The 26,243-nt window shown below is 60.8% G+C and overlaps 1 protein-coding gene across 2 annotated transcripts in view; it reads right to left on the bottom strand.

Moving 5' to 3' along the window:
* Positions 1-26,243, bottom strand: part of alms1 (ALMS1 centrosome and basal body associated protein) — a 130,344-nt gene that overhangs the window by 78,139 nt on the left and 25,962 nt on the right. For both annotated transcript variants that reach the window (XM_087992057.1, XM_087992061.1), the window contains one exon: positions 22,894-23,038. In XM_087992057.1, coding sequence (XP_087848183.1) covers positions 22,894-23,038 — 145 coding nt within the window. The remainder of the gene's footprint in view (positions 1-22,893; positions 23,039-26,243) is intronic.

The raw sequence follows: 26,243 nt of genomic DNA, 5'->3' as shown, positions 1-26,243 counted from the left end.
CACATACACTCCAACCTCCCTCCCTCCCCCAGACACTCCAACCTCCCCCCTACCTCCCCCAAACACTCCAACCTCCCTCCCTCCCTCCCCGCAGACACTCCGACCTCCCTCCCTCACTGACCACAGACACTCCGACCTCCCTCCCTCACTGACCAGACACTCCGACCTCCCTCCCTCACTGACCGCAGACACTCCAACCTCCCTCCCTCCCTCCCCGCAGACACTCCGACCTCCCTCCCTCACTGACCACAGACACTCCAACCTCCCTCACACACTGACCGCAGACACTCCAACCTCCCTCCCTCCCCGCAGACACTCCAACCTCCCTCCCTCCCCGGAGACACTCCAACCTCCCTCCCTCCCCGCAGACACTCCAACCTCCCTCCCTCCCCCCCCCGCTAACACTCCAACCTCCCTCCCTCACTGACCGCAGACACTCCAACCTCCCTCCCTCACTGACCGCAGACACTCCAACCTCCCTCCCTCACTGACGGCAGACACTCCAACCTCCCTCCATCCCTGACCGCGGACACTCCAACCTCCCTCCCTCCCTGACCACAGACACTCCAACCTCCTTCCCTCCCTGGCCAGAGACACTCCAACCTCCCTCCCTCACTGACCACAGACACTCCAACCTCCCTCCCTCACTGACCACAGACACTCCAACCTCCCTCCCTCACTGACCACAGACACTCCAACCTCCCTCCCTCACTGACCACAGACACTCCAACCTCCCTCCCTCACTGACCACAGACACTCCAACCTCCCTCCCTCACTGACCACAGACACTCCAACCTCCCTCCCTCACTGACCACAGACACTCCAACCTCCCTCCCTCCCCGCAGACACTCCAACCTCCCTCCCTCCCTGACCGCAGACACTCCAACCTCCCTCCCTCCCTGACCGCAGACACTCCAACCTCCCTCCCTCCCAGACCGCAGACACTCCAACCTCCCTCCCTCCCCGCAGACACTCCAACCTCCCTCACTGACCACAGACACTCCAACCTCCCTCCCTCCCCGCAGACACTCCAACCTCCCTCCCTCACTCCCCGCAGACACTCCAACCTCCCTCCCTCCCTGACGACAGACACTCCAACCTCCCCCCCTCACTGACCACAGACACCCCAATCACCTCCCTCGCTGACGAGACACTCCAACCTCCCTCCCTCCCCGCAGACACTCCAACCTCCCTCACTGACCACAGACACTCCAACCTCCCTCCCTCACTGACCACAGACACTCCAACCTCCCTCCCTCACTCCCCGCAGACACTCCAACCTCCCTCCCTCACTCCCCGCAGACACTCCAACCTCCCTCCCTCACTCCCCGCAGACACTCCAACCTCCCTCCCTCACTCCCCGCAGACACTCCAACCTCCCTCCCTCACTCCCCGCAGACACTCCAACCTCCCTCCCTCACTCCCCGCGGACACTCCAACCTCCCTCCCTCCCTGACGACAGACACTCCAACCTCCCTCCCTCACTGACCACAGACACCCCAGTCTCCCCCCCTCCCTGACCACGGACACTCCAACCTCCCTCCCGCCCTGACCACAGACACTCCAACCTCCCTCCCTCACTCCCTGACCGCAGACACTCCAACCTCCCTCCCTCACTCCCCGCAGACACTCCAACCACCCTCCCGCACTCCCCGCAGACACTCCAATCTCCCTCCCTCACTGACCCCGGACACTCCAACCTCCCTCCCTCCCTGACCCCGGACACTCCAACCTCCCTCCCTGACCGCAGACACTCCAACCACCGTCCCTCCCTGACCGCAGACACTCCAACCTCCCTCACTCACTGACCGCAGACACTCCAACCTCACTCCCTCACTGACCGCGGACAATCCGAACTCCCTCCCTCCCTCCCCGCAGACACTCCTACCACCCTCCCTCCCTCCCCCAGACACTCCGACCTCCCTCCCTCACTGACGCCGGACACTCCGACCTCCCTCCCTCACTGACCCCAGACACTCCAACCTCCCTCCCTCACTGACCGCAGACACTCCAACCTCCGACCCTCCCTGACCGCAGACACTCCAACCTCCGTCCCTCCCTGACCAGACACTCCAACCTCCCTCACTCATTGACCAGAGACACTCCAACCTCCCTCCCTCACTGACCGCAGACACTCCGACCTCCCTCCCTCACTGACCGCAGACACTCCGACGTCCCTCCCTCCCTGACCGCAGACACTCCAACCTCCCTCCCTCCCTGGCCAGAGACACTCCAAACTCCCTCCCTCCCTGACCGCAGACACTCCAACCTCCCTCCCTCCCTCCCTCCCTGGCCAGAGACACTCCAACCTCCCTTCCTCCCTGACGAGAGACACTCCAACCTCCCTCCCTCACTGACCACAGACACACCAACCTCCCTCCCTCACTCCCCGCAGACACTCCAACCTCCCTCCCTCACGCCCCGCGGACACTCCAACCTCCCTCCCTCCCTGACCGCAGACACTCCAACCTCCCTCCCTCCCTCACTGGCCAGAGACACTCCAACCTCCCTTCCTCCCTGACGAGAGACACTCCAACCTCCCTCCCTCCCTGACCACAGACACACCAACCTCCCTCCCTCACTCCCCGCAGACACTCCAACCTCCCTCCCTCACTCCCCGCGGACACTCCAACCTCCCTCCCTCACTGACCACAGACACTCCAACCTCCCTCACTCCCTGACCGCAGACACTCCAACCTCCCTCCCTCACTGACCACAGACACTCCAACCTCCCTCCCTCACTGACCACAGACAGTCCAACCTCCCTCCCTCACTGACCGCAGACACTCCAACCTCCCTCCCTCCCTGACCACAGACACTCCAACCTCCCTCCCTCACTGACCACAGACACTCCAACCTCCCTCCCTCCCTGACCGCAGACACTCCAACCTCCCTCCCTCCCCGCAGACACTCCAACCTCCTTCCCTCCCTCCCCACAGACACTCCAACCTCCCTACCTCCCTCCCCGCGGACACTCCAACCTCCCTCCCTCCCTGACCGCAGACACTCCAACCTCCCTCCCTCCCTGACCAGAGACACTCCAAACTCCCTCCCTCCCTGACCACAGACACTCCAACCTCCCTCCCTCCCTGACCACAGACACTCCAACCTCCCTCCCTGAACAGACACTCCAACCTCCCTCCCTCACTGACCACAGACACTCCAACCTCCCTCCCTCACTGACCGCAGACACTCCAACCTCCCTCCCTCCCTGACCGCAGACACTCCAACCTCCCTCCCTCCCTGACCGCAGACACTCCAACCTCCCTCCCTCCCTGACCAGAGACACTCCAAACTCCCACCCTCCCTGACCAGAGACACTCCAACCTCCCTCCCTCCCTGAGCAGAGACACTCCAACCTCCCTCCCTCCCTGACCGCAGACACTCCAACCTCCCTCCCTCACTCCCCGCAGACACTCCAACCTCCCTCCCTCACTCCCCGCAGACACTCCAACCTCCCTCCCTCACTCCCCGCGGACACTCCAACCTCCCTCCCTCCCTGACGACAGACACTCCAACCTCCCTCCCTCACTGACCACAGACACCCCAGTCTCCCCCCCTCCCTGACCACGGACACTCCAACCTCCCTCCCTCCCTGACCACAGACACTCCAACCTCCCTCCCTCACTCCCTGACCGCAGACACTCCAACCACCCTCCCGCACTCCCCGCAGACACTCCAATCTCCCTCCCTCACTGACCCCGGACACTCCAACCTCCCTCCCTCCCTGACCCCGGACACTCCAACCTCCCTCCCTGACCGCAGACACTCCAACCACCGTCCCTCCCTGACCGCAGACACTCCAACCTCCCTCACTCACTGACCGCAGACACTCCAACCTCACTCCCTCACTGACCGCGGACAATCCGAACTCCCTCCCTCCCTCCCCGCAGACACTCCTACCACCCTCCCTCCCTCCCCCAGACACTCCGACCTCCCTCCCTCACTGACGCCGGACACTCCGACCTCCCTCCCTCACTGACCCCAGACACTCCAACCTCCCTCCCTCACTGACCGCAGACACTCCAACCTCCGACCCTCCCTGACCGCAGACACTCCAACCTCCGTCCCTCCCTGACCAGACACTCCAACCTCCCTCACTCATTGACCAGAGACACTCCAACCTCCCTCCCTCACTGACCGCAGACACTCCGACCTCCCTCCCTCACTGACCGCAGACACTCCGACGTCCCTCCCTCCCTGACCGCAGACACTCCAACCTCCCTCCCTCCCTGGCCAGAGACACTCCAACCTCCCTCCCTCCCTGACCGCAGACACTCCAACCTCCCTCCCTCCCTCCCTGGCCAGAGACACTCCAACCTCCCTTCCTCCCTGACGAGAGACACTCCAACCTCCCTCCCTCACTGACCACAGACACACCAACCTCCCTCCCTCACTCCCCGCAGACACTCCAACCTCCCTCCCTCACTCCCCGCGGACACTCCAACCTCCCTCCCTCCCTGACCGCAGACACTCCAACCTCCCTCCCTCCCTCCCTGGCCAGAGACACTCCAACCTCCCTTCCTCCCTGACGAGAGACACTCCAACCTCCCTCCCTCCCTGACCACAGACACACCAACCTCCCTCCCTCACTCCCCGCAGACACTCCAACCTCCCTCCCTCACTCCCCGCGGACACTCCAACCTCCCTCCCTCACTGACCACAGACACTCCAACCTCCCTCACTCCCTGACCGCAGACACTCCAACCTCCCTCCCTCACTGACCACAGACACTCCAACCTCCCTCCCTCACTGACCACAGACAGTCCAACCTCCCTCCCTCACTGACCGCAGACACTCCAACCTCCCTCCCTCCCTGACCACAGACACTCCAACCTCCCTCCCTCACTGACCACAGACACTCCAACCTCCCTCCCTCCCTGACCGCAGACACTCCAACCTCCCTCCCTCCCCGCAGACACTCCAACCTCCTTCCCTCCCTCCCCACAGACACTCCAACCTCCCTACCTCCCTCCCCGCGGACACTCCAACCTCCCTCCCTCCCTGACCGCAGACACTCCAACCTCCCTCCCTCCCTGACCAGAGACACTCCAAACTCCCTCCCTCCCTGACCACAGACACTCCAACCTCCCTCCCTCCCTGACCACAGACACTCCAACCTCCCTCCCTGAACAGACACTCCAACCTCCCTCCCTCACTGACCACAGACACTCCAACCTCCCTCCCTCACTGACCACAGACACTCCAACCTCCCTCCCTCACTGACCACAGACACTCCAACCTCCCTCCCTCACTGACCACAGACACTCCAACCTCCCTCCCTCACTCCCCGCAGACACTCCAACCTCCCTCCCTCACTCCCCGCAGACACTCCAACCTCCCTCCCTCACTCCCCGCAGACACTCCAACCTCCCTCCCTCACTCCCCGCGGACACTCCAACCTCCCTCCCTCACTGACCACAGACACTCCAACCTCCCTCCCTCACTGACCCCGGACACTCCAACCTCCCTCCCTCCCTGACCACGGACACTCCAACCTCCCTCCCTCACTGACCGCAGACACTCCAACCTCCCTCCCTCCCTGACCGCAGACACTCCAACCTCCCTCACTCACTGACCGCAGACACTCCAACCTCACTCCCTCACTGACCGCGGACAATCCGAACTCCCTCCCTCCCTCCCCGCAGACACTCCTACCACCCTCCCTCCCTCCCCCAGACACTCCGACCTCCCTCCCTCACTGACCCCGGACACTCCAACCTCCCTCCCTCACTGACCCCGGACACTCCAACCTCCCTCCCTCACTGACCGCAGACACTCCAACCTCCGACCCTCCCTGACCGCAGACATTCCAACCTCCGTCCCTCCCTGACCAGACACTCCAACCTCCCTCACTCATTGACCAGAGACACTCCAACCTCCCTCCCTCACTGACCGCAGACACTCCGACATCCCTCCCTCACTGACCGCAGACACTCCGACCTCCCTCCCTCCCTGACCGCAGACACTCTGACCTCCCTCCCTGACCACAGACACTCCAACCTCCCTCCCTCCCTGGCCAGAGACACTCCAACCTCCCTCCCTCCCTGACCGCAGACACTCCAACCTCCCTCCCTCCCTGGCCAGAGACACTCCAACCTCCCTCCCTCCCTGACCGCAGACACTCCAACCTCCCTCCCTCCCTCCCTGGCCAGAGACACTCCAACCTCCCTCCCTCACTGACCACAGACACTCCAACCTCCCTCCCTCCCTGACCACAGACACACCAACCTCCCTCCCTCACTCCCCGCAGACACTCCAACCTCCCTCCCTCACTCCCCGCGGACACTCCAACCTCCCTCCCTCACTGACCACAGACACTCCAACCTCCCTCCCTCCCTGACCACAGACACTCCAACCTCCCTCCCTCACTCACTGACCGCAGACACTCCAACCTCCCTCCCTCACTCCCCGCGGACACTCCAACCTCCCTCCCTCACTGACCACAGACACTCCAACCTCCCTCCCTCACTGACCCCGGACACTCCAACCTCCCTCCCTCCCTGACCACGGACACTCCAACCTCCCTCCCTCACTGACCGCAGACACTCCAACCTCCCTCCCTCCCTGACCGCAGACACTCCAACCTCCCTCACTCACTGACCGCAGACACTCCAACCTCACTCCCTCACTGACCGCGGACAATCCGAACTCCCTCCCTCCCTCCCCGCAGACACTCCTACCACCCTCCCTCCCTCCCCCAGACACTCCGACCTCCCTCCCTCACTGACCCCGGACACTCCAACCTCCCTCCCTCACTGACCCCGGACACTCCAACCTCCCTCCCTCACTGACCGCAGACACTCCAACCTCCGACCCTCCCTGACCGCAGACATTCCAACCTCCGTCCCTCCCTGACCAGACACTCCAACCTCCCTCACTCATTGACCAGAGACACTCCAACCTCCCTCCCTCACTGACCGCAGACACTCCGACATCCCTCCCTCACTGACCGCAGACACTCCGACCTCCCTCCCTCCCTGACCGCAGACACTCTGACCTCCCTCCCTGACCACAGACACTCCAACCTCCCTCCCTCCCTGGCCAGAGACACTCCAACCTCCCTCCCTCCCTGACCGCAGACACTCCAACCTCCCTCCCTCCCTGGCCAGAGACACTCCAACCTCCCTCCCTCCCTGACCGCAGACACTCCAACCTCCCTCCCTCCCTCCCTGGCCAGAGACACTCCAACCTCCCTCCCTCACTGACCACAGACACTCCAACCTCCCTCCCTCCCTGACCACAGACACACCAACCTCCCTCCCTCACTCCCCGCAGACACTCCAACCTCCCTCCCTCACTCCCCGCGGACACTCCAACCTCCCTCCCTCACTGACCACAGACACTCCAACCTCCCTCCCTCCCTGACCACAGACACTCCAACCTCCCTCCCTCACTCACTGACCGCAGACACTCCAACCTCCCTCCCTCACTGACCACAGACACTCCAACCTCCCTCCCTCACTGACCACAGACAGTCCAACCTCCCTCCCTCACTGACCACAGACACTCCAACCTCCCTCCCTCCCTGACCACAGACACTCCAACCTCCCTCCCTCACTGACCACAGACACTCCAACCTCCCTCCCTCCCTGACCGCAGACACTCCAACCTCCCTCCCTCCCCGCAGACACTCCAACCTCCTTCCCTCCCTCCCCGCGGACACTCCGTCCTCCCTCCTTCCCTGACCAGAGACACTCCAACCTCCCTCCTTCCCTGACCAGAGACACTCCAACCTCCCTCCCTGACTGACCACAGACACTCCAACCTCCCTCCCTCACTGACCGCAGACACTCCAACCTCCCTCCCTCCCTGACCACAGACACTCCAACCTCCCTCCCTCCCTGACCACAGACACTCCAACCTCCCTCCCTCACTGACCACAGACACTCCAACCTCCCTCCCTCCCTGACCGCAGACACTCCAACCTCCCTCCCTCCCCACAGACACTCCAACCTCCCAACCTCCCTCCCTGACGGCGGACACTCCAACCTCCCTCCCCATAAACACTCCAACCTCCCTCCCTGACCGCAGACACTCCAACCTCCCTCCCTCCCAGCAGACACTCCAACCTCCCTCCCTCACAGATCAGAGACACTCCTACCTCCCTCCCTCCCCGTAGACACTCCAACCTCCCTCCCTCACTGACCGCAGACACTCCAACCTCCCTCCCCGCATACACTCCAACCTCCCTCCCTCACTGACCACAGACACTCCAACCTCCCTCCCTCCCTCCCCGGGGACACTCCAACCTCCCTCCCTCCCTGACCACAGACACTCCGACCTCCCTCCCTCCCTCCCCGCAGACACTCCGACCTCCCTCCTTCCCTGACCAGAGACACTCCAACCTCCCTCCCTCACTGACCACAGACACTCCAACCTCCCTCCCTCCCTCCCTGGCCAGAGACACTCCAACCTCCCTTCCTCCCTGACCAGAGACACTCCAACCTCCCTCCCTCACTGACCACAGACACTCCAACCTCCCTCCCTCACTGACCACAGACACTCCAACCTCCCTCCCTCACTGACCAGAGACACTCCAACCTCCCTCCCTCCCTGACCGCAGACACTCCAACCTCCCTCCCTCCCTGGCCAGAGACACTCCAACCTCCCTCCCTCCCTGGCCAGAGACACTCCAACCTCCCTCCCTCCCTCCCTGGCCAGAGACACTCCAACCTCCCTTCCTCCCTGACCAGAGACACTCCAACCTCCCTCCCTCACTGACCACAGACACTCCAACCTCCCTCCCTCCCTGACCACAGACACACCAACCTCCCTCCCTCACTCCCCGCAGACACTCCAACCTCCCTCCCTCACTCCCCGCGGACACTCCAACCTCCCTCCCTCACTGACCACAGACACTCCAACCTCCCTCCCTCCCTGACCACAGACACTCCAACCTCCCTCCCTCACTCACTGACCGCAGACACTCCAACCTCCCTCCCTCACTGACCACAGACACTCCAACCTCCCTCCCTCACTGACCACAGACAGTCCAACCTCCCTCCCTCCCTGACCACAGACACACCAACCTCCCTCCCTCCCTGACCACAGACACTCCAACCTCCCTCCCTCACTGACCACAGACACTCCAACCTCCCTCCCTCACTGACCACAGACACTCCAACCTCCCTCCCTCCCTGACCACAGACACACCAACCTCCCTCCCTCCCTGACCACAGACACTCCAACCTCCCTCCCTCCCTGACCACAGACACACCAACCTCCCTCCCTCACTGACCACAGACACTCCAACCTCCCTCCCTCCCTGACCGCAGACACTCCAACCTCCCTACCTCACTGACCACAGACACTCCAACCTCCCTCCCTCCCTGACCACAGACACACCAACCTCCCTCCCTCACTCCCCGCAGACACTCCAACCTCCCTCCCTCACTCCCCGCGGACACTCCAACCTCCCTCCCTCACTGACCACAGACACTCCAACCTCCCTCCCTCCCTGACCACAGACACTCCAACCTCCCTCCCTCACTCACTGACCGCAGACACTCCAACCTCCCTCCCTCACTGACCACAGACACTCCAACCTCCCTCCCTCACTGACCACAGACAGTCCAACCTCCCTCCCTCACTGACCACAGACACTCCAACCTCCCTCCCTCCCTGACCACAGACACTCCAACCACCCTCCCTCACTGACCACAGACACTCCAACCTCCCTCCCTCCCTGACCGCAGACACTCCAACCTCCCTCCCTCCCCGCAGACACTCCAACCTCCTTCCCTCCCTCCCCGCGGACACTCCGACCTCCCTCCTTCCCTGACCAGAGACACTCCAACCTCCCTCCCTGACTGACCACAGACACTCCAACCTCCCTCCCTCACTGACCACAGACACTCCAACCTCCCTCCCTCACTGACCACAGACACTCCAACCTCCCTCCCTCCCTGACCGCAGACACTCCAACCTCCCTCCCTCCCTGACCGCAGACACTCCAACCTCCCTCCCTCCCTGGCCAGAGACACTCCAACCTCCCTCCCTCCCTGGCCAGAGACACTCCAACCTCCCTCCCTCCCTCCCTGGCCAGAGACACTCCAACCTCCCTTCCTCCCTGACCAGAGACACTCCAACCTCCCTCCCTCACTGACCACAGACACTCCAACCTCCCTCCCTCACTGACCACAGACACTCCAACCTCCCTCCCTCACTGACCACAGACACTCCAACCTCCCTCCCTCCCTGACCGCAGACACTCCAACCTCCCTCCCTCCCTGGCCAGAGACACTCCAACCTCCCTCCCTCCCTGGCCAGAGACACTCCAACCTCCCTCCCTCCCTCCCTGGCCAGAGACACTCCAACCTCCCTTCCTCCCTGACCAGAGACACTCCAACCTCCCTCCCTCACTGACCACAGACACTCCAACCTCCCTCCCTCCCTGACCACAGACACACCAACCTCCCTCCCTCACTCCCCGCAGACACTCCAACCTCCCTCCCTCACTCCCCGCGGACACTCCAACCTCCCTCCCTCACTGACCACAGACACTCCAACCTCCCTCCCTCCCTGACCACAGACACTCCAACCTCCCTCCCTCACTCACTGACCGCAGACACTCCAACCTCCCTCCCTCACTGACCACAGACACTCCAACCTCCCTCCCTCACTGACCACAGACAGTCCAACCTCCCTCCCTCACTGACCACAGACACTCCAACCTCCCTCCCTCCCTGACCACAGACACTCCAACCTCCCTCCCTCCCTGACCGCAGACACTCCAACCTCCCTCCCTCCCCGCAGACACTCCAACCTCCTTCCCTCCCTCCCCGCGGACACTCCGACCTCCCTCCTTCCCTGACCAGAGACACTCCAACCTCCCTCCCTGACTGACCACAGACACTCCAACCTCCCTCCCTCACTGACCGCAGACACTCCAACCTCCCTCCCTCCCTGACCACAGACACTCCAACCTCCCTCCCTCACTGACCACAGACACTCCAACCTCCCTCCCTCACTGACCACAGACACTCCAACCTCCCTCCCTCCCTGACCGCAGACACTCCAACCTCCCTACCTCCCTCCCTGACGGCGGACATTCCAACCTCCCTCCCCATAAACACTCCAACCTCCCTCCCTGACCGCAGACACTCCAACCTCCCTCCCTCCCAGCAGACACTCCAACCTCCCTCCCTCCCAGCAGACACTCCAACCTCCCTCCCTCACAGATCAGAGACACTCCTACCTCCCTCCCTCCCCGTAGACACTCCAACCTCCCTCCCTCACTGACCGCAGACACTCCAACCTCCCTCCCCGCATACACTCCAACCTCCCTCCCTCACTGACCACAGACACTCCAACCTCCCTCCCTCCCTCTCCGGGGACACTCCAACCTCCCTCCCTCCCTGACCACAGACACTCCGACCTCCCTCCCTCCCTCCCCGCAGACACTCCGACCTCCCTCCTTCCCTGACCAGAGACACTCCAACCTCCCTCCCTCACTGACCACAGACACTCCAACCTCCCTCCCTCACTGACCACAGACACTCCAACCTCCCTCCCTCCCTGACCACAGACACACCAACCTCCCTCCCTCCCTGACCACAGACACTCCAACCTCCCTCCCTCACTGACCACAGACACTCCAACCTCCCTCCCTCACTGACCACAGACACTCCAACCTCCCTCCCTCCCTGACCACAGACACACCAACCTCCCTCCCTCCCTGACCACAGACACACCAACCTCCCTCCCTCCCTGACCACAGACACTCCAACCTCCCTCCCTCCCTGACCACAGACACACCAACCTCCCTCCCTCACTGACCACAGACACTCCAACCTCCCTCCCTCCCTGACCGCAGACACTCCAACCTCCCTACCTCACTGACCACAGACACTCCCACCTCCCTCCCTGACCGCAGACACTCCCACCTCCATCCCTCACTGACCACAGACACTCCAACCTCCCTCCCTCCCTTCCCGCAGACACTCCGACCTCCCTCCCTCACTGACCGCAGACACTCCAACCTCCCTCCCTCCCCCAGACACTCCAACCTCCCTCCTCCCTCCCCCAGACACTCCAACCTCCCTCCCTCCCTCCCCGCAGACACTCCATCCCTCACTGACCACAGACACTCCGACCTCCCTCACTGACCACAGACACTCCGACCTCCCTCCCTCACTGACCAGACACTCCGACCTCCCTCACTCACTGACCGCAGACACTCCAACCTCCCTCCCCGCAGACACTCCAACCTCCCTCCCTCCCCGCAGACACTCCAACCTCCCTCCCTCCCCACAGACACTCCAACCTCCCTCCCTCCCTCCCCGCAGACACTCCAACCTCCCTCCCTCCCCCCCCGCAGACACTCCAACCTCCCTCCCTCACTGACCACAGACACTCCAACCTCCCTCCCTGACCGCAGACACTCCAACCTCCCTCCCTCCCTGACCAGAGACACTCCAAACTCCCTCCCTCCCTGACCACAGACACTCCAACCTCCCTCCCTCCCTGACCACAGACACTCCAACCTCCCTCCCTCCCTGACCACAGACACTCCAACCTCCCACCCTCCCTGACCAGAGACACTCCAACCTCCCTCCCTCCCTGAGCAGAGACACTCCAACCTCCCTCCCTCCCTGACCGCAGACACTCCAACCTCCCTCCCTCCCTGACCGCAGACACTCCAACCTCCCTCCCTCCCTGACCGCAGACACTCCAACCTCCCTCCCTCCCTGACCGCAGACACTCCAACCTTCCTCCCTCCCTGACCGCAGACACTCCATCCTCTCTCCCTCCGACCGCAGACACTCCAACCTCCCTCCCTCACTGACCATAGACACTCCAATCCTCCCTCCCTCCCCGCGGACACTCCGACCTCCCTCCTTCCCTGACCAGAGACACTCCAACCTCCCTCCCTGACTGACCGCAGACACTCCAACCTCCCTCCCTCACTGACCGCAGACACTCCAACCTCCCTCCCTCCCTGACCACAGACACTCCAACCTCCCTCCCTCACTCCCCGCAGACACTCCAACCTCCCTCCCTCACTCCCCGCAGACACTCCAACCTCCCTCCCTCACTCCCCGCAGACACTCCGACCTCCCTCCCTCACTCCCCGCAGACACTCCAATCTCCCTCCCTCACTGACCACAGACACTCCAACCTCCGTCCCTCACTGACCGCAGACACTCCGACCTCCCTCCTTCCCTGACCAGAGACACTCCAACCTCCCTCCCTCACTGACCACAGACACTCCAACCTCCCTCCCTCACTGACCACAGACACTCCAACCTCCCTCCCTCCCTGACCACAGACAATCCAACCTCCCTCCCTCACTGACCACAGACACTCCAACCTCCCTCCCTCCCCACAGACACTCCAACCTCCATCCCTCACTGACCACAGACACTCCAACCTCCCTCCCTCCCTCACCGCAGACACTCCAACCTCCCTCCCTCACTGACCACAGACACTCCAACCTCCCTCCCTCCCTGACCACAGACACTCCAACCTCCCTCCCTCCCTGACCACAGACACTCCAACCTCCCTCCCTCACTCCCTGACCGCAGACACTCCAACCACCCTCCCTCACTCCCCGCAGACACTCCAATCTCCCTCCCTCACTGACCCCGGACACTCCAACCTCCGTCCCTCACTGACCGCAGACACTCCGACCTCCCTCCTTCCCTGACCAGAGACACTCCAACCTCCCTCCCTCACTGACCACAGACACTCCAACCTCCCTCCCTCACTGACCACAGACAGTCCAACCTCCCTCCCTCACTGACCGCAGACACTCCAACCTCCCTCCCTCCCTGACCACAGACAATCCAGCCTCCCTCCCTCACTGACCGCAGACACTCCAACCTCCCTCCCTCCCCACAGACACTCCAACCTCCATCCCTCACTGACCACAGACACTCCAACCTCCCTCCCTCCCTCACCGCAGACACTCCAACCTCCCTCCCTCACTGACCACAGACACTCCAACCTCCCTCCCTCCCTGACCACAGACACTCCGACTTCCCTCCCTCCCTGACCACAGACACTCGAACCTCCCTCCCTCCCTCCCCGCAGACACTCCGACCTCCCTCCCTGACCGCAGACACTCCGACCTCCCTCCCTCCCTGACCGCAGACACTCCGACCTCCCTCCCTCCCTGACCGCAGACACTCCGACCTCCCTCCCTCCCTGACCGCAGACACTCCAACCTCCCTCCCTCCCTGACCGCAGACAATCCAACCTCCCTCCCTCACTGACCGCAGACACTCCAACCTCCCTCCCTCCCCACAGACACTCCAACCTCCATCCCTCACTGACCACAGACACTCCAACCTCCCTCCCTCCCTCACCGCAGACACTCCAACCTCCCTCACTCACTGACCACAGACACTCCAACCTCCCTCCCTCACTGACCACAGACACCCCAATGTCCCTCCCTCCCTGACCACGGACACTCCAACCTCCCTCCCTCCCTCCCCGCAGACACTCCAACCTCCCTCCCTCACTCCCTGACCGCAGACACTCCAACCACCCTCCCTCACTCCCCGCAGACACTCCAATCTCCCTCCCTCACTGACCCCGGACACTCCAACCTCCGTCCCTCACTGACCGCAGACACTCCGACCTCCCTCCTTCCCTGACCAGAGACAGTCCAACCTCCCTCCTTCCCTGACCAGAGACAGTCCAACCTCCCTCCCTCACTGACCGCAGACACTCCAACCTCCCTCCCTCCCTGACCACAGACAATCCAACCTCCCTCCCTCACTGACCGCAGACACTCCAACCTCCCTCCCTCCCCACAGACACTCCAACCTCCCTCCCTCCCTGACCACAGACACACCAACCTCCCTCCCTCCCTGACCACAGACACTCCAACCTCCCTCCCTCACTCCCTGACCGCAGACACTCCAACCACCCTCCCTCACTCCCCGCAGACACTCCAATCTCCCTCCCTCACTGACCCCGGACACTCCAACCTCCGTCCCTCACTGACCGCAGACACTCCAACCTCCCTCCCTCCCTGACCACAGACACTCCGACCTCCCTCCCTCCCTGACCACAGACACTCGAACCTCCCTCCCTCCCTCCCCGCAGACACTCCGACCTCCCTCCCTGACCGCAGACACTCCGACCTCCCTCCCTCCCTGACCGCAGACACTCCGACCTCCCTCCCTCCCTGACCGCAGACACTCCGACCTCCCTCCCTCCCTGACCGCAGACACTCCGACCTCCCTCCCTCACTGACCACAGACACTCCGACCTCCCTCCCTCACAGACAGCAGACACTCCGACCTCCCTCCCTCCCTGACCGCAGACACTCCAACCTCCCTCCCTCCCTGACCACAGACACACCAACCTCCCTCCCTCACTGACCACAGACACTCCAACCTCCCTCCCTCCCTGACCGCAGACACTCCAACCTCCCTACCACACTGACCACAGACACTCCCACCTCCCTCCCTCACTCCCTGACCGCAGACACTCCAACCTCCCTCCCTCCCCACAGACACTCCAACCTCCCTCCCTCCCTGACCACAGACACACCAACCTCCCTCCCTCCCTGACCACAGACACTCCAACCTCCCTCCCTCACTGACCACAGACACTCCAACCTCCCTCCCTCACTGACCACAGACACTCCAACCTCCCTCCCTCCCTGACCACAGACACACCAACCTCCCTCCCTCCCTGACCACAGACACACCAACCTCCCTCCCTCCCTGACCACAGACACTCCAACCTCCCTCCCTCCCTGACCACAGACACACCAACCTCCCTCCCTCACTGACCACAGACACTCCAACCTCCCTCCCTCCCTGACCGCAGACACTCCAACCTCCCTACCTCACTGACCACAGACACTCCCACCTCCCTCCCTGACCGCAGACACTCCCACCTCCATCCCTCACTGACCACAGACACTCCAACCTCCCTCCCTCCCTTCCCGCAGACACTCCGACCTCCCTCCCTCACTGACCGCAGACACTCCAACCTCCCTCCCTCCCCCAGACACTCCAACCTCCCTCCTCCCTCCCCCAGACACTCCAACCTCCCTCCCTCCCTCCCCGCAGACACTCCATCCCTCACTGACCACAGACACTCCGACCTCCCTCACTGACCACAGACACTCCGACCTCCCTCCCTCACTGACCAGACACTCCGACCTCCCTCACTCACTGACCGCAGACACTCCAACCTCCCTCCCCGCAGACACTCCAACCTCCCTCCCTCCCCGCAGACACTCCAACCTCCCTCCCTCCCCACAGACACTCCAACCTCCCTCCCTCCCTCCCCGCAGACACTCCAACCTCCCTCCCTCCCCCCCCGCAGACACTCCAACCTCCCTCCCTCACTGACCACAGACACTCCAACCTCCCTCCCTGACCGCAGACACTCCAACCTCCCTCCCTCCCTGACCAGAGACACTCCAAACTCCCTCCCTCCCTGACCACAGACACTCCAACCTCCCTCCCTCCCTGACCACAGACACTCCAACCTCCCACCCTCCCTGACCAGAGACACTCCAACCTCCCTCCCTCCCTGAGCAGAGACACTCCAACCTCCCTCCCTCCCTGACCGCAGACACTCCAACCTCCCTCCCTCCCTGACCGCAGACACTCCAACCTCCCTCCCTCCCTGACCGCAGACACTCCAACCTCCCTCCCTCCCTGACCGCAGACACTCCAACCTCCCTCCCTCCCTGACCGCAGACACTCCATCCTCTCTCCCTCCGACCGCAGACACTCCAACCTCCCTCCCTCACTGACCATAGACACTCCAATCCTCCCTCCCTCCCCGCGGACACTCCGACCTCCCTCCTTCCCTGACCAGAGACACTCCAACCTCCCTCCCTGACTGACCGCAGACACTCCAACCTCCCTCCCTCACTGACCGCAGACACTCCAACCTCCCTCCCTCCCTGACCACAGACACTCCAACCTCCCTCCCTCACTCCCCGCAGACACTCCAACCTCCCTCCCTCACTCCCCGCAGACACTCCAACCTCCCTCCCTCACTCCCCGCAGACACTCCGACCTCCCTCCCTCACTCCCCGCAGACACTCCAATCTCCCTCCCTCACTGACCACAGACACTCCAACCTCCGTCCCTCACTGACCGCAGACACTCCGACCTCCCTCCTTCCCTGACCAGAGACACTCCAACCTCCCTCCCTCACTGACCACAGACACTCCAACCTCCCTCCCTCACTGACCACAGACACTCCAACCTCCCTCCCTCCCTGACCACAGACAATCCAACCTCCCTCCCTCACTGACCACAGACACTCCAACCTCCCTCCCTCCCCACAGACACTCCAACCTCCATCCCTCACTGACCACAGACACTCCAACCTCCCTCCCTCCCTCACCGCAGACACTCCAACCTCCCTCCCTCACTGACCACAGACACTCCAACCTCCCTCCCTCCCTGACCACAGACACTCCAACCTCCCTCCCTCCCTGACCACAGACACTCCAACCTCCCTCCCTCACTCCCGGACCGCAGACACTCCAACCACCCTCCCTCACTCCCCGCAGACACTCCAATCTCCCTCCCTCACTGACCCCGGACACTCCAACCTCCGTCCCTCACTGACCGCAGACACTCCGACCTCCCTCCTTCCCTGACCAGAGACACTCCAACCTCCCTCCCTCACTGACCACAGACACTCCAACCTCCCTCCCTCACTGACCACAGACAGTCCAACCTCCCTCCCTCACTGACCGCAGACACTCCAACCTCCCTCCCTCCCTGACCACAGACAATCCAGCCTCCCTCCCTCACTGACCGCAGACACTCCAACCTCCCTCCCTCCCCACAGACACTCCAACCTCCATCCCTCACTGACCACAGACACTCCAACCTCCCTCCCTCCCTCACCGCAGACACTCCAACCTCCCTCCCTCACTGACCACAGACACTCCAACCTCCCTCCCTCCCTGACCACAGACACTCCGACTTCCCTCCCTCCCTGACCACAGACACTCGAACCTCCCTCCCTCCCTCCCCGCAGACACTCCGACCTCCCTCCCTGACCGCAGACACTCCGACCTCCCTCCCTCCCTGACCGCAGACACTCCGACCTCCCTCCCTCCCTGACCGCAGACACTCCAACCTCCCTCCCTCCCTGACCGCAGACAATCCAACCTCCCTCCCTCACTGACCGCAGACACTCCAACCTCCCTCCCTCCCCACAGACACTCCAACCTCCATCCCTCACTGACCACAGACACTCCAACCTCCCTCCCTCCCTCACCGCAGACACTCCAACCTCCCTCACTCACTGACCACAGACACTCCAACCTCCCTCCCTCACTGACCACAGACACCCCAATGTCCCTCCCTCCCTGACCACGGACACTCCAACCTCCCTCCCTCCCTCCCCGCAGACACTCCAACCTCCCTCCCTCACTCCCTGACCGCAGACACTCCAACCACCCTCCCTCACTCCCCGCAGACACTCCAATCTCCCTCCCTCACTGACCCCGGACACTCCAACCTCCGTCCCTCACTGACCGCAGACACTCCGACCTCCCTCCTTCCCTGACCAGAGACAGTCCAACCTCCCTCCTTCCCTGACCAGAGACAGTCCAACCTCCCTCCCTCACTGACCGCAGACACTCCAACCTCCCTCCCTCCCTGACCACAGACAATCCAACCTCCCTCCCTCACTGACCGCAGACACTCCAACCTCCCTCCCTCCCCACAGACACTCCAACCTCCCTCCCTCCCTGACCACAGACACACCAACCTCCCTCCCTCCCTGACCACAGACACTCCAACCTCCCTCCCTCACTCCCTGACCGCAGACACTCCAACCACCCTCCCTCACTCCCCGCAGACACTCCAATCTCCCTCCCTCACTGACCCCGGACACTCCAACCTCCGTCCCTCACTGACCGCAGACACTCCAACCTCCCTCCCTCACTGACCACAGACACTCCGACCTCCCTCCCTCCCTGACCACAGACACTCGAACCTCCCTCCCTCCCCGCAGACACTCCGACCTCCCTCCCTGACCGCAGACACTCCGACCTCCCTCCCTCCCTGACCGCAGACACTCCGACCTCCCTCCCTCCCTGACCGCAGACACTCCGACCTCCCTCCCTCCCTGACCGCAGACACTCCGACCTCCCTCCCTCACTGACCACAGACACTCCGACCTCCCTCCCTCACAGACAGCAGACACTCCGACCTCCCTCCCTCCCTGACCGCAGACACTCCGACCTCCCTCCCTCCCTGACCGCAGACACTCCAACCTCCGTCCCTCCCTGACCAGAGACACTCCAACCTCCGTCCCTCCCTGACCAGAGACACTCCAACCTCCGTCCCTCCCTGACCAGAGACACTCCAACCTCCGTCCCTCCCTGACCAGAGACACTCCAACCTCCGTCCCTCCCTGACCAGACACTCCAACCTCCCTCACTCACTGACTACAGACACTCCAACCTCCCTGCCTCACTGACCAGAGACACTCCGACCTCCCTCCCTCACTGACCGCAGACACTCCGACCTCCCTCCCTCACTGACCACAGACAGTCCAACCTCCCTCCCTCACTGACCACAGACACTCCAACCTCCCTCCCTCCCCGCAGACACTCCAACCTCCCTCCCTCCCTGACCGCAGACACTCCAACCTCCCTCCCTCACTCCCCGCAGACACTCCAACCTCCCTCCCTCACTGACCACAGACACCCCAATCTCCCTCCCTCACTGACTACAGACACTCCAACCTCCCTGCCTCACTGACCACAGACACTCCAACCTCCCTCACTCACTGACCAGACACTCCAACCTCCCTCCCTCACTGACCAGAGACACTCCGACCTCCCTCCCTCACTGACCGCAGACACTCCGACCTCCCTCCCTCACTGACCACAGACACTCCAATCTCCCTCCCTCACTGACCACAGATACTCCAACCTCCCTCCCTCACACCTCGCAGACACTCCGACCTCTCTCCCAACTTCCCTCCCTCCCTGCAGACACTCCAACCTCCCTCCCTTACTGACCACAGACACTCCAACCTCCCTCCCTCCCCACAGACACTCCAACCTCCTTCCCTCCCTCCCCGCAGACACTCCAACCTCCTTCCCTCCCTCCCCGCAGACACTCCAACCTCCTTCCCTCCCTCCCCGCAGACACTCCAACCTCCTTCCCTCCCTCCCCGCAGACACTCCAACCTCCAACCCTCACTGACCACAGACACTCCGACCTCCCTCCCTCCCTCCGCGCAGACACTCCGACCTCCCTCCCTGACCGCAGACACTCCGACCTCCCTCCCTCCCTGACCGCCGACACTCCGACCTCCCTCCCTCCCTGACCGCAGACACTCCGACCTCCCTCCCTCCCAGACCGCAGACACTCCGACCTCCCTCCCTCCCAGACCGCAGACACTCCGACCTCCCTCCCTCACAGACCGCAGACACTCCGACCTCTCTCCCTCACAGACCGCAGACACTCCGACCTCCGTCCCTCCCTGACCAGAGACACTCCAACCTCCGTCCCTCCCTGACCAGAGACACTCCAACCTCCGTCCCTCCCTGACCAGACACTCCAACCTCCCTCACTCACTGACTACAGACACTCCAACCTCCCTCCCTCCCTGACCACAGACACTCCAACCTCCCTCACTCACTGACCAGACACTCCAACCTCCCTCACTCACTGACCAGAGACACTCCGACCTCCCTCCCTCACTGACCGCAGACACTCCGACCTCCCTCCCTCACTGACCACAGACAGTCCAACCTCCCTCCCTCACTGACCACAGACACTCCAACCTCCCTCCCTCCCCGCAGACACTCCAACCTCCCTCCCTCCCTGACCGCAGACACTCCAACCTCCCTCCCTCACTTCCCGCAGACACTCCAACCTCCCTCCCTCACTCCCCGCAGACACTCCAACCTCCCTCCCTCCCTCACTGACCACAGACACCCCGATCTCCCTCCCTCACTGACCGCAGACACTCCGACCTCCCTCCCTCACTGACCGCAGACACTCCGACCTCCCTCCCTCCCTGACCGCAGACAGTCCAATCTCCCTCCCTCACTGACCGCAGACACTCCAACCTCCCTCCCTCCCTGACCGCAGACACTCCAACCTCCCTCCCTCACTTCCCGCAGACACTCCAACCTCCCTCCCTCACTCCCCGCAGACACTCCAACCTCCCTCCCTCACTGACCGCAGACAGTCCAACCTCCCTCCCTCACTGACCGCAGACACTCCAACCTCCCTCCCTCCCTGACCGCAGACACTCCAACCTCCCTCCCTCACTTCCCGCAGACACTCCAACCTCCCTCCCTCACTCCCCGCAGACACTCCAACCTCCCTCCCTCCCTCACTGACCACAGACACCCCAATCTCCCTCCCTCACTGACCACAGACACTCCAACCTCCCTGCCTCACTGACCACAGACACTCCGACCTCCCTGCCTCACTGACCACAGACACTCGGACCTCCCTCACTCACTGACCAGACACTCCGACCTCCCTCCCTCACTGACCAGAGACACTCCGACCTCCCTCCCTCACTGACCGCAGACACTCCGACCTCCCTCCCTCACTGACCACAGACAGTCCGACCTCCCTCCCTCACTGACCACAGACAGTCCAACCTCCCTCCCTCACTGACCACAGACAGTCCAACCTCCCTCCCTCACTGACCACAGACACTCCGACCTCCCTCCCTCACACCTCGCAGACACTCCGACCTCTCTCCCAACCTCCCTCCCTCCCTGCAGACACTCCAACCTCCCTCCCTCACTGACCACAGACACTCCAACCTCCCTCCCTCCCTGACCACAGACACTCCAACCTCCCTCCCTCCCCGCAGACACTCCAACCTCCCTCCCTCCCTCCCCGCAGACACTCCAACCTCCTTCCCTCCCTCCCCGCAGACACTCCAACCTCCCTCCCTCACTGACCACAGACACTCCAACCTCCCTCCCTCCCCGCAGACACTCCAACCTCCCTCCCTCCCTCCCCGCAGACACTCCAACCTCCTTCCCTCCCTCCCCGCAGACACTCCAACCTCCCTCCCTCCCTGACTGCAGACACTCCAACCTCCCTCCCTCCCCGCGGACACCACAACCTCCCTCCCTCCCCGCGGACACCACAACCTCCCTCCCTCCCCGCGGACACCACAACCTCCCTCCCTCCCCGCGGACACCACAACCTCCCTCCCTCCCCGCGGACACCACAACCTCCCTCCCTCCCCGCGGACACCACAACCTCCCTCCCTCCCCGCGGACACCACAACCTCCCTCCCTCCCCGCGGACACCACAACCTCCCTCCCTCCCCGCGGACACCACAACCTCCCTCCCTCCCCGCGGACACCACAACCTCCCTGACCGCGGACACTCCATCCTCACTGACCGCGGACACTCCAACCTCCCTGACCGCGGACACTCCAACCTCCCTGACCGCGGACACTCCAACCTCCCTGACCGCGGACTCTCCAACCTCCCTGACCGCGGACACTCCAACCTCCCTGACCGCGGACACTCCAACCTCCCTGACCGCGGACACTCCAACCTCCCTGACCGCGGACACTCCAACCTCCCTGAACCCGGACACGTCAACCTCCCTCCCTCCCTGACCACGGACACTCCAACCTCCCTCCCTCCCTGACCTAACCTGTCCATCTTTCTTCCCACTTACCGCGCCACCCTTCCCACTGACCAATCTCAATTACTAACATGCATCCCTCTATCACCATCCCGCCGACCTCTCCCCCCACACACCACCCTCCCATGTATTCCTTGGCCCCCTTCCTCCTCCCCAGTCTTGATGAAGGCTCCTGCCTGAAACGTTGTTCACCTGCTTGACGTGCTGTGTTTTATCCAGCTCCACAATTTACTGACACTGACTGTCCTCACTATCTCCATGATTACAAGCAGTCACTCCACATAGTATACAGGACCTTACCTTGTGCAGCCAGAAATCCTTTGCTTGCCTCTGACTGCCTCACTCTTTTCAGTTCTATCGGTGTAAAGTCCACTTGTTGTGAAAGCCCTCTGCACCCCAGTATGCTGCCAGGAGATCGGTTGATTCCCAGATTGTGAAGGTAGATCTGGGAACCATAAAATACGACACATCACAGACTGCAATGAATGAAGTGCAACCCTATACCCAGCCTCCCAAAACAAATTTGCGAACGCCTCTTTTCCCCTTTTGATTCCTACTGGCATACCGCAGCCCAGAATCTAGCTGGGCATTGCCCCCACGGGTAGAAGATAGTCCTCACTCAGTATTTCCTGGAGACTGTCTTTTTTCATTCATTCTCAAGACATGGGTCAGCACTTCCTGTCCGTCCCTAATTGTCCTTGAGGAAGTGAAAGTCGCTTTCTTGAACCACTGGGGTCGATTTGGGGGAGGCCTTTGTCTGTGATTGCAAGCACTGCATCATAATACCAGCGTTCCTCCCAGTGGGAGGAGCTCCTGAGGTCAGGGATGATGGATGGAATACAGTGTAGGAGGAGCGGATCCTTTGAGTTTATTTTGGAATTTTGGGGCAGAGTTACTTACACTCGGTCTTTGCTGTCTCCAGTGTATGACACAGCCTAGAGGTTGAGGTATAGATGCTGCCCAATCTACTTTGTATTTCAAGCACTTCCTGCTTTTACTTGTTAAGGGCCATTTATTTTGAACTAAATTGAGAGGGGTTTTCCCCCATGAAGCACAGGAAAGGAAATGCACTTGATGTACTGGATATGGACTTCTAAAATGTGCATCTTAAAGCATTATGTAACAGCCTTGTCAGCAAAATTGGCAGCCATGGAACTAAAGAGGTGGTAACAATACAGAGAAACGTCAGCAGAGTGACAGCTAACAGAAACTGGACCTGGTGGGGTTTCTCAGGGATCACTGCCTTTCTTGATTTATCTGAAATTACTTTAAAGTTGCATGTGCAGGGCTCAATTGCAAAATGTGCACATGACCCAAAACCTGGCTGTATTCTTCCTTTCACCTTAAGATTATAGAACATAGAACAGTACAGCACAAGGACAGGCCCTTTGGCCCACCAAGTCTGTCCAGACAACAATGTCATTCTACACTTACCCCATCTGCCTGCACATGCTCTGTGTCTCTCTCACCTCTGCTTGTTCACAATTCTTAAACTTTGTTCAGGTATCTGCTCCTACCATCTCCCCTGGCTACACATTATGGTCACCTACCACCTGCTGGTAAAACCTTTTCTCACACATCTCCTTTAAACTTTCCCCCTCTCACCATAAACCTATGTCCTCCAGTATTTAACATTGCCACCATGGCCATGCCCCTTATAATATAATATAGTTCTATCAGGTTCCCACTCAGGAAATACACTTGAGCAAAAACAATTCAGGTTTGTCCAACCTCTACTTGTAGCTAACACACTCCGATCCAGGCAACATCCTGGTAAACCTCTCCTGTACCCTCCACATCCTTCCTATTGTGTGGCGACCAGAACTGTACACAATACACTGACTGTGCCCCCTTGTTATTGATCCTTCAATGAAGGGACATAGCTGCTTTCCATTTAGACAGTTGCTGCTACATTTCAATGTAAAGGGAACATGTTGGGCCTGTACACTCCCCATTTTCACCATCCTTAAAGACAGCACATCCAGATGACAACTCACTGTGTAAATCTCAATCTCCACTTTGGACTTTTTGCCAACTTTCTTAAATCTGAGCCCACTGAAAACCATTTCGCCTTATCTCCTCTCGAAAATCCTTTCAATATTTAAACATGTCCATTAAGTCTCCCCTTAACCTTCCCTGCTTTAAAGAGAACTACGCTAAAAACAGAAAGCTGTCAAGTCAATGTGATATATTATCAATCATTGTGACAGACTATGGCAACATGGTGACTCAGTGGTTAGCACTGCTACCTCACTGCGTCACGGTCCCAGGTTCGATTCCAGCCCCGGGCAACTGTCTGTGTGCTGTTTGCACGTTCTCCCTGTGTCGGCGTGAGTTTCCTCTGGGTGCTCTGGTTTCCTCCCACAGTCCAAAGATGTGCAGGTCAGGTGAATTGGCCATTGCTAAATTGCCCATAGTGTTCAGGGATGTGTAGGTTCACTGTGTTAGTCAGGGGTAAATATTTCGGATAGGGAATGGGTTTGGGTGGGTTACTCTTCAAAGGGTCAGTGTGGACTTATTGGTCCGAAGGGTCTGTTACCACACTGTAGGAATTCAAATTCTATTTCAGTACAGAGACAGACACAGTATTTGAAGAGTGGATAATTGCAAATACTACACCCCTGCTCAAAAAACGATGTGAGGATAAATCTAGCAGTTACAGGCACATCACTTTAACCTCAGTGAAGGAAGGCTTTGAGAAAAGATATTCTGACAAAACTGACCATCACTTGGGCAAATGTATACTAATTCAGGAAAGCCACAACAAATTTGTTAATCACAGATAATGTTTAACTAATTTGAGGTTTTCAGTGTGGACAACATTAACACGGGTAATGTGGTTGATGTGATGTACGCAGACTTACAAAAGACATTTGGTAACATCCTCAGAACAAGCTTGAAGTTAATCCTTCGGGAATCAAAGGGACAGCAGTGACATGAAAACCAAGTTCACATAGTGACAGGAAAGTGGCTAATGGGGCACTTTCAGACTGGAAGGACTGAAGTTCTCTACAGGCTGTTAGTTGGACCACTGCTTTTTCTGATACATATTCATACTCCAGACTTAAGAGTGTCTGGAACAATTTTAGCATTTCTTGAGAATATTGTGCACTGTGAGGGCGGTGATAGATTTCAGGAGAAATGGATAACCTGGTGGAAGAGTGGACATAGAGTCACATGTGGCAAATAAAATGTTTTTCAGAGAATTGTCAAGTATGAAGTATTTGATTTTGTCAGAAAGACCGAGGTAAGGCTGCATAATTTAAGGGATAATATTCTAATAGGCATTTAGGAGTTGAGGGGGTCTGTGGTTTTATGGATACAAATCATTGATTGTGGAAGGACATCAACATAGGAGGGTGTGGGGTGACCTTATTGAGGTTGATGAAGTCATGAGGGTCATAGATAAGGAGAATAGCAAATGTCTTTTCCCTCGGGTGGGGGAGATCAAAACGAGGAGGCATATTTTTAATGTGAGGGGAAAAAGATTTAGAAAGGACCTGAGGCACAACATTTTCCACACAGGGTGGTTCATATATGGAATGAACTGCCAGAGGAAGTGTGACATGAAGGTACAGTGACAACATTTAAAAGGCATTTGGATAGGTACATGAATAGGAAAGGGTTAGAGGGATTTGGGCCAAATGCAG

The sequence above is a fragment of the Chiloscyllium plagiosum genome, unplaced genomic scaffold (genome assembly GCF_037043375.1).
Source record: "Chiloscyllium plagiosum isolate Xiang-an unplaced genomic scaffold, Cpla_swu_hap1 HiC_scaffold_1, whole genome shotgun sequence".
Lineage (NCBI taxonomy): Eukaryota > Metazoa > Chordata > Chondrichthyes > Orectolobiformes > Hemiscylliidae > Chiloscyllium > Chiloscyllium plagiosum.
This window is presented reverse-complemented; position numbering and strand designations above follow the sequence as displayed.